A 17057-nucleotide genomic window follows, 5' to 3' on the forward strand; every position below is an offset into this window, starting at 1 on the left:
CTTTGTGTCCGCCAGTCTGGATTATTGCAATCCATTCTATAAGGGGCTACTACTGAGGACAAGTCAGAAACTAAAGTAAAGTGCAGAATGCTGCTGAATGCTTATTAGATGGTCATAGCAATAATGGAGCATATTACAGCAGGTCAGGCACAGAGCTGATACTAAGCAGATATATAACAAAAAACACAGCACTAGCCATAGGCTTCAATGTGCAATTCAACGTATTATTTTACTTTAGAGGTGCTGTATGGTTATGGTTCTTGCTATATAAGAGCTTCCCTGACTTCCTACAGGGCCTGATCCTAATTGTACTGAAGTCAGTGAGCTAGCTGAGATTTTTTGCAATCAGCTCTTAGATTTGAAAGTCTGGTCACTCAGGGTTTATCATTCTCGATCATGGTTCTGAGTTCATGCCCAGCTTGTCCAGTGGAACTCAGGTTTCTTGTCCCTCAGGGTACAGTATAAGGGAGTGATTGCAAGAAGTGTAATGAGCCTTCTTTTGGGGCAGGATGTACACCCAACAACTTATGTTCGAAAATATTCACCATGTACCTGCATACAGTGTAAATCTCAAAACAAATAAACAAAAATAATTATACAACATAGAGCCTTTTGAAAACTGACTAGTCAAATTTGATGAAGTTATGTCTAAATATTTTTTATGTATATTTGTGAATGCTGAGTTAAAATTATCTGCAAAATATTGACTGTAAAATATTTAATACATTTTAGAGGAGAATAAGGTTATATTGCACTTTTCATAAAAAAAATAATGGCATGGCCTTGGATCATACTGAGTAGAGTATTAGTACTAATCTCGTATACATTGTTTCCACTGTGTTAGCAAAACTGACAAATGATAAATGATATGCTTTCAGATTGTGCTAGCTAATACAACATGAAAATGCATTTCCTGTTGCAGGGACCAGAGCTGTCTCAACTCCAACTCCAATCAGCTGAGGGTGCTAACACTCTGCTGGAGTGAGTTCCCAGATCTACAGTAAATGAACAGCTATCCTAATTTTGATCTGGGGTTGTTGACCTAAACTTAATTGTGGGACATTCCAATACTCTGACCAAGTGTTTGTATTACCCTTACATTTAATATAAATAACTGCAAACACAAACATTTAAAAATATCCTCATTTATAGACAGGATTTACTTGATGTAACATCAAAAGAGAAATAATGAGTGAGTATTAGGAGGACTTGCATTTTTGGAAATACAGTAACATTTTTTTCCCTTGAGAACAAATGAAACATTTTTAAGAAGAACCAAGAATTACATTTTTTATAGTTTCTGCCTTCCTTTGGTAAGAGGAAAGCTGGTATGAAAAAGAGAACTGACAAAGAGATAATTTTTAAACGCAACATTAAATTTATCTGTGTAGAAAGCATCAAAAATAAATCAGAACTGGAATTTAGGACCAGATCCTGCAATGAGCACACAGATAGGCAGGACCTCTACCCCATTGAAGTCACATTCATATGTATGGGCTTGCAGGATCAGGACCTTACTGTGAAATAGTTCTCAAGGAGGCCATAATCAACTAGACAATTTAAAATGTGTTTCTCTATTCTCTTGTTTATATTTCTCAATGAATTCAAATTAAAAGCAAGATACCTCTGTGTCATTGTTCATTGTCATTGTTAAACTGCAATCAAAAGTCAAAATAGAGATCATGTTTTAAATGTTTTATTGTTTGAAAATTATTTGAAAAATGTCAGGTCAATTAAATAAAAATCTTCATTTCCATTGTTTTGCTCTATTTGTTACACTTTTGGCTTTTCACATCTTTAACAGAATAAGGTTTTCTTTTTACATTTCCTGCCATAGCAAAATATTCCTCTAAATATAAGCAGTAAAACAATTTTAAAGAGGGCATTGCATTAGAATTCAGCTCTCACTGTATACACACACACACACAAAAAGAACACAAAAAAGGCCAAGACAGTCCTTCCTTATGGAGGTCAGGGATTGGGGGATGAGAAGAGCTTCCAATTTTCCATCTGCCTATCTGCAGAATGCAGATGCATCAAGATTGGGAAAATGTTCCATTTATGAACTGTCACAGCTGTCCCTCAGCTGCCATTCTGTTATTCCCAGCCAACTACAAGAACCCTAGGGTTATGCTAATACAAAATATAATATCATTCAGGTTGCATCATCATTTTGTGTTTTTATAAAGTTTATTGGGATACATTTCCTGGATCTCCAGATTTGATTTACCAACCATCCCTACATTTTTTATTCATCTGCAGCTGACGAACATGCTCTTCAACTTTAAAATCTTTTGAACTTGCAGACCCTGAAAAAAAAATCACTGTGCTGGGAATTACTTTGGTCTTCATCCAAAAGTGTTACAAAGCCCAGACCATATTATCAAAGCTTTTTAAAAATTAAACTATCAGGATATTTTCTGAACAGTAATAATGTTAATATAATTCATTTCATTCCTCTTTATAATTTTTCAAATAACAGTGAGGAAGAGAGTTTAATAAAAAAGAATTTGGCCATATCTGAAAAAAACGATATGATGAAGAAAAAGGCCTGGAAGGGTAGAAGGATTGTAAAATTCAGAACCTGAAATTGTTGTACCAGTTTTAATTTTCATGGCTTTGAACATAACCATTAAAAAAAAAGGAAAAGAAGATTTCTACATGTTCTGACTTGCATATTTCATGTTCACAACACTTCCGTAAAAATAACCTTGTTTCTGGAAGGCTGTTTCATTTATGGTACACATTAGCTACATTATGTACACTCTGTCTTTGACTATGTGTGAAACTAAATACTGGGTGAATGATGACCAGCATTTTTCCAAACCTCATGTGAAAGAGGGGTATTCTAAATCCTAGTGTGTGAAATTTATCCTTGTGTAAAAGGCTCTCTTCAAGTAAACCTCATGTTAGCAATAAAATTAAAGCCAGAGTTCTTGGGCTTTACATGGGAGAAGTACAAGCAGGGCATGGAGCTGGTGTATAAGACTGCAGCACAGCTGCCTTTCAGTCTGTGATCTGAAATAGCAGTTGCAGCCCCTCCATACCATTTACATAGGGCCTGGAGCTGTTAGTTCCATGGCCACTTTCCTAGCACACACTTATCGTTGCCCTGCTCACTGAAGTATGCGTGGCTGGCACAGATAGGAAGTACAATCCCTTTCTGCACGTGGGGCTATCATAAAATCATGTTCTGTATGGTCTTGCAGTGGTCTTCTGCTCTAGGATGATTTTCACTCTAAAGGCATACATGGTGCAGAAGTACCTGGGTTATTTGCCCCCAAAGAGATTAAATGCACAGCTCCCTTATTCAATAGTACCTGATAATTTCCAGTGGGCACTAAACTTAAGGGAGATGGTATCAAATGGAAACAATCTCAAATAATTATATTTTGAAAGGATAATAATGAAACAAAGTCTATAAATTACCAAAATAAGAACCATCAATATATTATGTTAAACATTACTATTTTTCAAGATCAACATTCTCTTTTCTAGCATGATGTAGATTAGAAAACTCTCAAGCTTTACAAAAACAAAGATATGTAATGAGGCTAAAACTATGACACACTGAAACAATTACATCAACAATAATTACACTGGTAATTGTTTAAAATGGCTTCGGTTTCTTAGACTGCTTACTCACTGTCCTCTAAGTGTCAACATAATGGTACAGTCAGGGAGCAGGTCATTTGCTTAGAGAAGCAATTATAAAATGCAAATGATTGAGCATTTATTGTCAAGATTGTCATAGAAAACAAAGGTCTGCTTCACAACATGTCTCCAAATAGATGACATAATTGTGCGTTTGTATTATAAACAATAAGGAAATGATACCAACTGTTGGGTTTTGAAAAGACTAATGAAAGAAGAGAGGTGGACATTTTGACACATAATTTCTATTAAAAATTGGCAATTAAATTTCCTTCTAAAAAATAAAATACACCATCTTGTGGTTGCTTTAGGGAGACCAGATAGCAAGTGTGAAAAATCAGGATGGGCGTGTAGGGGGATAATAGGGTCCTCTATAAGATAAACCCCCTAACATCCGGATAGTCTCGATAATATCGGGACATCTGATCAGTCTATGTTGCTCTGAAGGAATGCAGCTTAGAGATCTTGGAAACTTCAGGGTCCACTTATCCTGCTCCATCACTTGGACTGGAATTTTAACCCTCTGCTATAAAGAAAGGCAATAATATATTGCCACAGATGCAAGGATAGAACTCCCATTGGGTTCAAAAGGGAGCTAGATAGATTCATGGAAAATAGGTCCATCAATGGCTATTAGCCTGGATGGGCAGGAATGGTGTCTCTAGCCTCTGTTTGCCAGAAGCTGGGATTGGGTGACAGAGCATGGATCACTTGATGATAACCTGTCTGTTCATTCCCTTTAGGGCACCTGCCATTGGCCACTGTCAGATGACAGGATACTGGGCTTGATGGACCTTTGGACTGACCCAGTATGGCTGTTCTTATGTGGGGAAGTCAGTGGAAGTTTTGCTAGGCTGGGTTTAGTACTTTGCCCTTAAGATTTCACAAAATAAAATACAGACTATCAAGTGAATCAAAATGTTTGTTCAATTTTTACATTAGATCAGAATTTAAAATAATTAGTAAAATCATTGTTACTTTTCTGTGATTCATGGAAGGCTAAACGCTGCTCCATCGTACCCTGTGCAGCTCATTAAAATAGTTGGAATTGTTGAACAGGTTTCCAGAGGTTAAAAAAATGTAGCTTATACATTGTATATCGCAAAGTTCAACTCAACCTGCTTTTTCAGTCTCTGTTACAAACATTTTCAGGGACCACATACTGCCTCATTCAGTATTCAGAACTCCTTCTTACTTCAGTGGAATCTGCAACTGCAAAAGAAGGGCAACTCACCCTATGCGACCTACATATATATTCACTGCTACGCATTTTCACTTAGGGTCCAATCCTCCAAAATGATGGGTACCCTCAACTCTCATTGTTAGAGTGCTGTGAATTAAACAAGCTAGACTTAAACCATCTGAACTCAACTGTGCAGAGTTGAGCCCTACAGTCTTAACTGTATAGAGCTCTTCTAAATCGGTCTTCCTTGTTATAGGCAAGTAAGTTATGGAACACAATAAGATGCAGATTTACTTATTTTTCACTATTCTAATACTCAGCTATAAAATAAATCATTAACTTACTACTTGATGGTGGTATATCAATATCAGTAATATTCTGTTGTTGTTTTTCAGATATGGTCTAAGAAACTTGTATTTGTCAGAAATATCTGATCTTGATCTCATCCAATGAAACAAATAGATCAGATATATAACTGCACAGCTTCCCACTCTTACGTTTACCGATGAGCATTCTGCCCTTGGCAACATAAGTAGTCATTTTCAGCGCAATGGGTTTCTGGTAGTAGAACTGACTCCATGTACTGCTGATTTTCATTTCTTCAGATTTGTATAGTCTAGTGAATTCTTAGTGGACCAGTACACAGTTGATATTTTTCAAACAAATAACTAAATCAAGGTGGGTGCAAATGATTGACAATTTTACTCTGATCATTCTTGTCTTTGCTTTTTAAAATAGTCAATAAAATACGAATTCCTCTTTGCTCAGAGAACACTGTGATGAAATTAATGAAAATGTGTATCTGAAAGTGATGTCTGACTCTTTCCCAAAAAGACCACCACTAATTACATATGTTCCTTACAAGTTTGTTCATGTAAATCAGGTACATGTAAGATCTGAGCCTCTGTTCCACTAAATTTAAAAGCATTGGTACAAATAGCACAATTAGAGTTTTGCCTTCTGCTTTTTTGAACACAGCTTCATTTTACAGGGATCTATCCTGCAACTGGCTTCACACTGGCAGACCCTCTACCCATGTAGGACCCCATTGACTTTGATGGGCACATGAATCTACCCTGTACAGCCAGTTGGTCAGTCAAGGCATAATATTGAAATATTGTTGACTATTTTAGAAAAAAAAAGCATCTAATCTGAAAAAAGTGCATCTAAATTAAGCACACAAAATGTGCAGTGGCCTGCTTAGTTACCCATGCTGCAGGTGTAATTCCACGTATTGCACCTGCTAAAAGGCAGGCATACATTTTATTAACAAATGGCCATTTGCTTTTTGGGTTCAAAGGCTGAAATCTATTACATTTATTTTGTTTTCTTAGCTACAAACTAAGAGATTGAACCTGTTTGCCCCCCACATGTGGAGCTACCATAGGCCAAAATGGTGGTTCCAAAAAAGGAGAGCTTGTAGCATCAGTCCCTGAAACACAGACAAGGTCACATTTTCTTCCTCACCTAACCTTCCTGGTGCAGTATCCAAGGATAAGTCATGCTGTTAGCTTCATACCTAATAATAGCATATAAGATGAAATATGCATTCAACCCCTGTAAAGCATTAATCAATTTACATTATAAAATTCTCATCAAAATGGTCCCAGTTTAGTAAATGAGGATTTAGTTTTTTTTTCAGATCACCTAAACCAAAATATACTGAAGTTAATATTAAGTAAATTACTTGTAGAGTGGATAAAGACAGTGCAATGTACATGAATTATGTAAAACAAATGTTTTTTTTTTTTTGAAAAATTACCAACTGTTTCTGAAATACAGAGCTCCAGAAGTAGGTTGACAGAATTGAATATTCTTATAAATTAGAGCAGGAATCAGCAACCTTTGGCATGTGGCCCATCAGGGAAATCTGCTGGCGGGCCAGGAAGGTTTGTTTACCTGCAGCATCCACAGGTTTGGCCGATCGCAGCTCCCACTGGCCACAGTTTGCCATTCCAGGCCAACGGGGGCTGTGGGAAGTGGCGGTCAGCACATCCCTCAGCCCACAGGGCTTCCCACAGCCCCCATTGGCCTGGAATGGTGAACTGTGGCCAGTGGGAGCTGTGATTGGCTGAACCTGCATATGCTGCAGGTAAACAAACTGTCCCGGCCCGCCAGCAGATTTTCCTGATGGGCCACGTGCCAAAGGTTCCCAATCCCTGAATTAGAGCATCTGAGTGTTCACTTTTCCTCTCCATAATTAGTTTTGTAGAACTTAATAAAATCTACCCACGTCCAAATTTTGTTTAGGAACCTGTGACCTCACACTGCCTTGTTGATTAATATCAAAGCTTTCTTTAGCAATATGTTATTAAAAATTAAGACTTTATACCCAAACTTTATATCCATATAAATTCAGAAGTGTGAAAAGATAGGCCTTAGATTTTTCTGAGTGATATTTCAAGTTACAAAAATTCACAGGTAGCATCTGAAAATCAATATCAGTACAAATATGCCTTCTGGATTTACTACTGGTTTTAATAAAATAAAGTATTAAAAATAGGGCTGAACAGAGGTCACAAGATCCTCAAAATTAAAAAAAAAAAACCACAGTAAAAATACCACATTTTCTCCCAAGTTTTTAAATGTAAATTAAAAATATGGCATATAAATAAAAGCTATACTCTTTAGTTCAATTTTAGATGTTGCATATGTGCATATACATATTTATTATGCAAAGCAGATGATAGCACCCAAGAAATCTGCAAGAAATACCAGACCCAGCTACAGTTAATTACCATATTTGTGCAAACGGTCAGTACATGACAAGTTAACATTAGATGTTTCAAAACTGGATGAATTCAAGTTCCAGGAGTTAAAATCGTAATCAGTAGTAAATCCACAAAAAATAATATTGATCTAACAATTTACAGATGCTACCAGACCAACTTGTCAAGTGTAAACATCTTCAGGAAAGGACATTTCTATAGAGACATTTCTAGACTTCTGACTTTGAACTGATACACAATTTTGACTTTTAAAAATCAGATTTAGCTGTAGAAGATTAATTTGATTCCCATTACAGTTTCTCATTTCTTCTTCATCCATAAAATTAACTGCAGTGAACTTCCAGGAGTAAAAAGCTGTCTTTTTTCAGGCTCGTATAAGAGGAGAAATAGTCACTTGTCCTGAAAGCTGGCTACGATTAAACATATTAAAGACAAATTACAAGCTGTACGTGTGACACGTCAGGTGCTCTGTTGTGAACCATTGTTACAGAAATACTATACTAGGGTATAAAGGATATCAGAACAGCCCTTAGTTGGATCACCAAAAAGCTTAAAAACTGATTTTATTATAACAAAAATTATTAAATTAAATGGAAAAATACAATATTTACCTTTTCCAACTGCGCATTTTTTTTTGATTTGTACAAAAACTCCCCCACTGCCACAAAGACAGAAAGCACCAATCCAGCTGCCAGAACGATGAAAATGCCACCAATATTTTGAACTCCCAGAGCACTGGCCTCTTTACTTTCCTCTTCTGGACAACCATTGCCTCTCCACCACTTCTCCTTCATCATGTGGAGCTTGCCTTCCTCTTGCAGCTGAAGAATTGCTATAGTGATCTTGTCTCTGTATGGAGACCCTGCAAGAGAGTAGATGAAACATGCAGTGCACCAAAGTATATTTTCAGGAGAGTAAAAATGTTTTAGTTCAGTCCTGAGAAGGATATAACAAAAATCCTTGTCATGATTCACAATTTTTAGGCATGTTTTGGTGGATGAAAGAGGATGTTTTTTAAATGAGCCAGCTTTCAAAGTTAGTGCATATAACTGAACACACATTTTTGTACATAATTAACTTATTCATGAAAACACCTAATTTGTGTGCACAAATCCAGTAATTGTGTGTGCACCTGGCTGGTTAAGTAGCTAATTAATCTTGTACTCTTTAAACACCTGCTCTGTGCATGTATACCAGTATCTGAGTGTACATGCAAAAGCAGTTACTACAATTCCTTTAACTAAGTAACATGATTTTGCAAATTAAAACATTCTAAACATCACTCATTTGTATGACTTCAGAAATCTTAAACCCTGTACAACCAACCAAATGTAGGATTAGTTACATGTTACTTAGTTTAACATATCTAAAACTACAGACTATTTGCTTCTAGACCCCATACAAAAACTGATACAAGAAACAGCATTTCAGTTGCTTACTTTTCATAGCTAGAACAACAGCTTTCAAGGTCATACCACCACTGTATGCAAAAATTTAAGATCACAAATAGCTAAACAGCTATGACATTTACCAGACACTTATCAACCTCACATCAAGTGTGCAGAGTAAGGTGAATACCAAGCTGTGAAACAACAGGAGCAGAGTTAAAAATGTTGGATATGTTAACTCTGCATTTCTGTATTTTTCAATTTTTATTTTACTCCAGCATCTCCTGTTTCCAATTCTTTATGATTTCTGGAAACTTAAGCATTGATCCTCAGTTGGTGTAAACAGTAGCTCCATTTAAATCAATGGCGTTTTGAAAATTTAAGTCTAAGAGTTTGGGAAGGTTGTTTGTTTATTTCCCTTAAGTTACTAATACGCATTTACAACCTTAACTATACTTTAACAAAGTTTTTTTGTCCTTGCATGAAAACAGGTGTAGAAAATAGCTACAATTACAAAAGATGTTACAAGAGTCTCAACCCTATCACAAATAAACAAATATTATAAATATTACAATATCACCACAGAATGAGTCCATTACTGATGTGCAGAACTTTGAGGTCTCAGAAATGTTGATTGCTACTTTGTGTCAAAAGAATCATGCTCATTGTCAGATTTTCAAATCGACTAAATGATAGGAACATTCAAATTCCTTCAGAAATGTTTCTTTATTAACTAAAAGTTAATGGAAAACTGCAGACTTAAGGGCATGATGGGCAGAGGCATATCTTAATGACTTGACATCAGCCCTCTCTATTTGTAGGGTAGATAGTAGGATGAAAAATCCCACTGCTGTATGTATATATAGTCAATATTCCTTTGTGCTATGTATGTTGTACCCGTTATGTACCAGCTTATGTTCCTTTATATGATTTTGGTGCATAGTATTAATTTCAAAGTTAAGCTCACTATAGTTAACGGTCCCTAGATTTGAACTCACGCCCCAAGGGAAAGAGGGAGCTAAGGTGGCTGCATGCCACCCTTGTACCCTCCCCAAGTAGGATGCTCCAGTGGCTGTGGCCCTGGGGGTTTAAGTTACAGCAGCCTCTCATCACTGTTCTGTGGGTTACAGTATTGCCTGGAATCTCTGCAGCTTTGTGCATTGCAGCCCCAGCTGGACCACCCTTCCTCCTCCCAGTTCCACCTCACTCCCTGCAACAGGATTGGCAAGGGTATCCAGCCCTTTTACCTGGCACAAAGAGGACAGGGTGGAGCTGAGGACTTACTCCAGCGTGTGGGGCAGAATATTCTCTTATATTTGGTCCTCAGGTGTCAAATCTGCTTCCCCTATTGGCCTGACATATTCTGGGTCCTTCAGAGCCCAGCATAAAATCCCTCTTTCTTCTCCAGGCTGTGACCAAATGGGAACAATTTATTTTGGAGGGGGGTGGGGAGAGAATGTATTTTGCTGTAGGCAAGCTTCTTTACCTTTTTATGAGAGGTTGTTTTTATTCTTTGTACAGTGCCCAGAGACTTTGCAATGAACACTTTACAAATTAAATTAATTAATAAATAATGTGAACAGAGGCGGCTTTTATTTTTGGCAATGCAGGGAATAAATCACTGACATCATTCATAAGTGCCCTCTGTGTTGAGACTTTGTGTCATGTTTAGGGATATAACAGAGCCACCTGTTTTATTGTTGTTATTTTTTCTGGATGTCCAAATAAAAGGCTTTAAATTAAACTGGATACAAATGTGAATCTGAGTAAAAGAAAAGATTTTTAACTCAAAAGTCATGACACATCTTGTGAGAGGTGGTGTTGGTATGTATATCACCCCACAAAGGGGACTCTCTCTTCTTGAGCTCTCTCTCTAGAGTGCCCCTCAAAATTATAGTAAATATTGGTTGCAGTTTTTTATGGCATCTTTTTTTGGTTGATTAATAAACTGTAGGGCTTATCTACACTGTGCATTAGTCCATACCAGACAGGTGTAAATTCTAATGTGCACCAGTGTGTTGTGCAATAACAAGTGCTGGCGTCCATGTGTGAAAAGGGGCATTGGTGCACACACAAGAATATTTATTATTCAGTATTTGTCATTTAAAATATTTCAGTTGCCCAACTGAAGAGCAAAAGCATCACCCTGATCTTGGGTGCCACTGTTATTAAAGTGAAATGTTTGCAAAATATCTAGAAGTTGAAATGTTTTAGTGTACACCACACCCAAAATTATCAGTACCGATGGCAGAAAACTTCATGAACAATTCACAAAATACTATATTTGTTGACTAATTTATTTGTAACACACTACTTAAACAGCTCTAATAATGTGATATTTGAAAAAAATCTTAACTTTCAAAACCAATTTTTGTTCATGTGGATTTCACTAATTTAATGCTATGTGGTAAGGGGGGAAAAGTGGGTACAAAAGAAACTTGCATAGGAAGACATATGCAGATCTGAGCTGTTGTTTGCTCCCAGGTTTCTGCTGGGAGAAGCTGGATTGCAAGACCCAGCAGCAAAAAGTCCACCCAGAAGGAATTGCAATGGCAGAAAATATCACAATCCCAGGCATGGTGGGCTCTGAAGATGGCCAAGTAGCTTAGAAAGGGGTCAGGGCTGACCTGGTAGAAGATATGGAAAACACAGCCAGCGGTTACACGCTGTAAACACTCTAAACATTCTAGTGAGTCAATCCCTGCATGTGGAATTCTGGCAGTATGGGTGTAATTTTCATAGCCCTCAAAACAAATGGAGAATGAAATCAAACCCCAGGAGTTTTAAACTTCCATCTGTACTGTAGGAAGCAAGCATGCTTTTTAAATTGTTAACATTATTCAACAGAATTAATCTTGAAGGGTGGGAAATCCCTTGCATTTTTTGAAATTTTAAAGCTTTACGACTGTGCCTAAAAATGCAACAGTAATATAAAGAATAAGAAGAGAATGAAAACTAAGAGTCAAATTCTTCCAGATTCCCAGGCATGATAGAAAGATCTTTCATTCTGTAGTGAAAAAGGAGTGTGAACTGCAAACATCAACCATCAATGGAAATAGAAATAGTGGGGAAAAAACTATTTTTTTCGGATAGGCACACATAGCTGTGCAGAATAAAAGAGTATGTCTATATGAAATGTGAGGATAGAGTCTTCTATAAAAATATCCTATAATAGAAGAATGGGAGAAGAAACAAAGTTCCAAAGAACATAGGCACAAGCATAGATTTTAAAGCAGAAAGCCACAACTGTATTAACATTAAACTTTAATGAGGGTGGGCTAAATTCTCCCCCTCCCCTCCAGATAATCAGGTATTTATTTTCATTCAGTATGGTGTTAAATGGCCTCCAGGCCAAATAATCAAGATTCAGTGCTGCCCCCTAGAATTCAAACCATCTATGAATCCTCTCACCTGCCCCCTGTGAGGGGGAATGAGGGTACACATAAAAGGTATCTCAGTCTGAGGAGACTTAGGGTATGTCTACACAGCAACTAAACGCCCTTGGCTAGGTTGTGCCAGCTGACTCGGGCTCAGGCTGTGGAGCTGTTTCATTGCTGTGTACACATCTGGGCTCAGGCTGGAGCTGGGCTCTAGGACCCTGCAAGGTTGGAGGGTCCCAGAGCTTGGCTGCAGCCTGAGCCCAAATACCTACATTGCAATTAAATAGCCCTGCAGTCCAAGCCTTGCGAGCCCAAGCAGCTGGCACAGGAAAGTGGAGGGGGAGCGGTTCTTTGCTGTATAGACATATCCATAGGTGTCCCTTTCTTCCTCCAGGCTAATTGGGTTTAACAGGTATCTACAAGGTCTTGTGTTTTCAGCTGGAGCTGGCCCCCTAGAGCCTCTCACCTGAACTGGCCACAAGCTGCAACAAAATTACAAACTTTAAAATCCTGTTCTTTATCCTTATGAATCCCAAACTGGGCCACCATGGTGAAAAAAACCCACCAGACACCTTGTCTTGGGGAAACATTTCTTCCTCATCCCCAAAACTGGAGAATGGTCAGAACCACATCTTGAGAACACAGTTCAAACTCTTTCTCTCTCCGTTATAGGGCAGGGCAGCAGCAACTGTATCACTATGTCTGCTGAATGCTCTGAGGATTTCACATACAGGAAGTGTGGGCTCAACAGACAACCCATTTTTGCTTCCCTCCACCACAGCCTAGCTAATGTCAACAGGGGGAAGCAGAGACACTGTCCTCTGCTCCTGCTCTGCTCCCAGGGAAGGTGGGAGAAGGCCCCAGAGCATCAAAGTCTGACCTGTCTTCTCCCTTCTCTCAGGAACCTGGGGTTGTCTTTTCCCTGCCAGTCCAATCATACACCTCTATTCTGAAATATGGGTGATATGGTATAAGTAAACATGCTTGTAAAGTGTGTGTTGTTTCCCCCTCTAGTGGCTATCCCACAGAATGGATAGTAACCTACTGCAGCTGCCAATTTATGGAGGTACTCTTAGCTCAAATGCCTGAGTCTGTGTTTGGGTGCTGAAGCTCCTGGTTCAAGCCCTGATGACCTGTGGTAGGTTTCATTAAATACACTGTAAGTTACTACTGGTCCTTAGGTCATATAACTTTCTCTCATTTGTTATGATGACTGTGAGACGCTGACCCAGTAGACAGTGAAGTCTAAGATTAAAGCTCTTGGAAACAGACTATAAGACCTGCTGGCGCTTTAGATCACAAGACAGCCTAATGGCTTCTCAATAACCAACCAGATCAGTAAAACTGCATTATAAAAAGGCTTATGCACAAAAATCTTTATTTGCAGCAACATGAGTGCATAAAAATGTAGTTTCATAAACCTGTATACACACAAGCTTTTACACACTGTGGTGAGATTTTAGTGCTACACTCAAAAAGTTTTATGGGGATAAGTTTTCTACCCTGAAGTCTCAGAGCATAAATATTTATGTGCATAAGTATGTGCTTAAGTAAGACTTATGAGATGAGACCTATGTGCTGAAATCCTGCTGAGATGGCTGGTCTTGGAGATGGTGGCAAGCGGATGATAATTCAGTGAACCCTGCTTGCTATTTACCCCATTCTAAGCTACATTAATTCATATGTAAAGATTACAAGATATCCTTAAGAAGGAGTTGGAGTGCATTTTCATACCCTACATTTGGCTCTACATAAATACATTTGGCACTAAATAAATAAAATGAATGGCAGCACTCCACCAAATCCTTCATTAAGCAAGCAACTTGATTATATTCTAATCATTCAATGGAAGTCCTATATATATGTGAAGTTACAACAACACATTCAGTATTAATGATCCTTGCACAAATGTTTGAAATTTGAAACTTGTCCTGGATGTGATATAGTCCCTATTGAAGACTATTATCTTTGATTGGTTAGAGGAAAAAAGAGAAAAATCACTTCTGAACATGCCGAGTGGTCATTTTCTAAAAATGTTTTAAAGCAGACCTTAATTGATGCTCCACCCCTTTATGACACCACTCCACATTCTACCTTCTTGTTCTAAGCAAGAGGCTTTGCTCATAGGCTGCTACTGAGCAACATGTACAGAGAATGAAAATAAAAAAAACAACAACCAAAACCCTCTCCCATGACAACAACAAACCCTCAAAAACACACACACAAAACCCAGCTGCAATTTCAGGGACAAGAATACAATCGCAGACATTGGAAGTGTAAGGACTTTTTTCTAGACTCTACGATATCCTACACTTACAATTTGTAACAAAAATCTACCTTTGTCCATTACAACGATATAGCCACTTTAGTGTACACAAATGGAAAAGAACAGTAGCAAAGGTGAGAACTTATTTTTCACCATTCTGTTACTCTTAGATGGAGTGTGATCAAAGATTAACTGGGATCATTTCAATGTCAACACTCTTAAGCTCAAAAAACAGTTTTTCCTCCTACCATTTAATTAATTCAATGTATTAATTTGCATTGGATCTTGTGTATAAGCCCCACACTACTGAACCAAGAATTAACAAGCAGATCTGGGCCTGAAGACCCCATCCAGCCATACCTCCTGGTGGTGCTCACGATGAAGGCAGAGCTCAAAAAGGAGCTGCCCAGTTTAGGCAGGATGGACAGAGGAAGGGAGCAATCCTCTGCTGTTAGCACCTGCAGAGAGACTGCAGGAGCTCTGCAATACCTGGACCAGACCCCGCTGCCAAACTTCTAAAGGCCCGCCCCTGGAGACAAGGAATGGTGGGCCACGATTGAAAGAGAAAAGCCTCCGGATCATAGTCAGGGAGAACCCCCCACCTTGTGAGTCTATAATCAGACCCTGTTGTGACTCTGCGGGGCAGAGAGAATAGGAGGAAGGAACCCAGGGAGCAGGCTTGGGGTTGTCTACCCCAGGCCACATATCGAACCTGCCAGTCACAGGGCCCCGGGTTAGAACCCAGTGGAGAAGGGAGGACCCAGGTTCCCCTTCTGCTGGCCTCACAGACTCTTGCCACTGGCTGACACTGCCACAGACTCCTGCTACAGGATGATACAGCCAGACATGGATATAAATCCTCCCCCTCCCTCCTCCCACCCACATGGACAGACCTATATGGCTTGGGATGGAGAGAAAGGCAGCACTGGCCTTATTGATACAAGGATAAAAGTCAGTGTCTGAAATTCCCTGAATCATGGTTTTCCTATTGGTCAGCTGGTCACCACTGCAGCCATTAAAGTAGGTGAAAGACACCATCTGAGTCCCTTTCTCTTGTCCACTGCCTGACTTTTTTGCACTTTCCTTCTGAAGACCATTAATGGTGTTATATTTCCAGTTTTTGCCCAAGTTATTGTATATAAGAATTTTGCTTGGTCAAAATCTTTATGGTATCAGAAGTGTTTTTAGGCTTCCCTTCCTATATATAAATGCAATATAACTTTTAGTCCTGTGGTTTCTGTGGTAGACAGTCATTGCTAGAAGGTAAATGGTCAAAATTTAGACATAGGTGAGTGAAGTTCATGGCCTCCTAATCCTGGTGTAGTTAGGAGTTGGAGTGGTTCACTCCTGCTGATGCTGATGGAGGCTTAAACATAGGAGGATCCAACAATGCAAGAGAATTGGCTGCTTTCACATCAGTAAGGGTAAGCAATTCATTGGGTGCTATTTAAGGATTAGGATTAGAGGATGTATGATGGACCTTGTGGTTATAGCACTAGATTAAGATTCAGGATATACTGAGCTTTTGCTACAGACTTTCCTTGTATATTGGACAAGTCACTTAATCTCTCTCCTCCTGAATTTTTCACCTGTAAAATGGGGATTTATTAATGTGTGCCTGCCTCACAGCAGAGTTGTGAGGATAAATTAATTAATATTTGTGAGACGGTCAAATACTACAGCAATGAGCACTACAGAGAAACTAATAAATAACAAGGTGTACAAGATCACTGCCTAGTTCGTGGTGAGGGGCAGATAATCAAGGACTCTCTCCAGGAGAAAGTTTACAAGGACTAGCTGCCCCTCAGCATCAGTTGATAGCAGTTGCTATATTGATAAATTTGCAGCCAATAAAGCCTTTTAGCCATGTCAATAGTAATGCATCGTTAAGGTCTTAAGAGGAGTAATATAATCATTATGTATATACATTTATTAATACAATGTATACCCGTTGCTCCTCGTCCCTCTACCTGCTGTCTGTCTGCTTACTTATTTACCTTTAGACTTTGAGCTCCTGAAGGCAGGGATCATGCCTCCTTCTTTGTTTGGAAAGCTTAGCATGCTGTGGACACTATCGGGAATAAATAATACATAACAATAAGGCTGCAGACCCACAGTTAAATTCACATGGAGTTAGGGGGGAAATGAAACTTCCACCTGCAATTTTAATTTGGCTGTGTTGCACATACATCTGATTTTCTGCTCCTGTTTTGCTGGTTAGTATGTAGCTTTATGTATTATTATTTCTGTCAAAAGATACATTATGATAAAATAGTTAGGCTGTTAAATGTGTGTGACATAACATTCCTGAGAAACCCTTAACTCTTTGGAGTTTCCTGACTGTGTGATTGTCAACTCTGCAAACCTAAAAATACCTTAAGACTTTTGTGCATTACCATATTTTTATATTAGACACAGCATAATCATTAAATATTCATTACATCATAATTATTGTAA

At 38.4% G+C, this 17057-nt stretch overlaps 1 protein-coding gene across 6 annotated transcripts in view; it reads right to left on the bottom strand.

Moving 5' to 3' along the window:
• Positions 1-17057, bottom strand: part of GRIK2 (glutamate ionotropic receptor kainate type subunit 2) — a 581178-nt gene that overhangs the window by 9825 nt on the left and 554296 nt on the right. For 5 of the 6 annotated variants that reach the window (XM_034765974.1, XM_034765977.1, XM_034765972.1 and 2 more), the window contains one exon: positions 8178-8428. In XM_034765974.1, the coding sequence (XP_034621865.1) occupies positions 8178-8428 (251 nt within the window). Of the gene's footprint in view, positions 1-6948; positions 7977-8177; positions 8429-17057 lie in introns of those variants that run through there. The other variant, XM_034765976.1, reaches the window with a different exon arrangement.

The sequence above is a fragment of the Trachemys scripta genome, chromosome 3 (genome assembly GCF_013100865.1).
Source record: "Trachemys scripta elegans isolate TJP31775 chromosome 3, CAS_Tse_1.0, whole genome shotgun sequence".
In the NCBI taxonomy this organism is placed as follows: Eukaryota; Metazoa; Chordata; order Testudines; family Emydidae; genus Trachemys; species Trachemys scripta.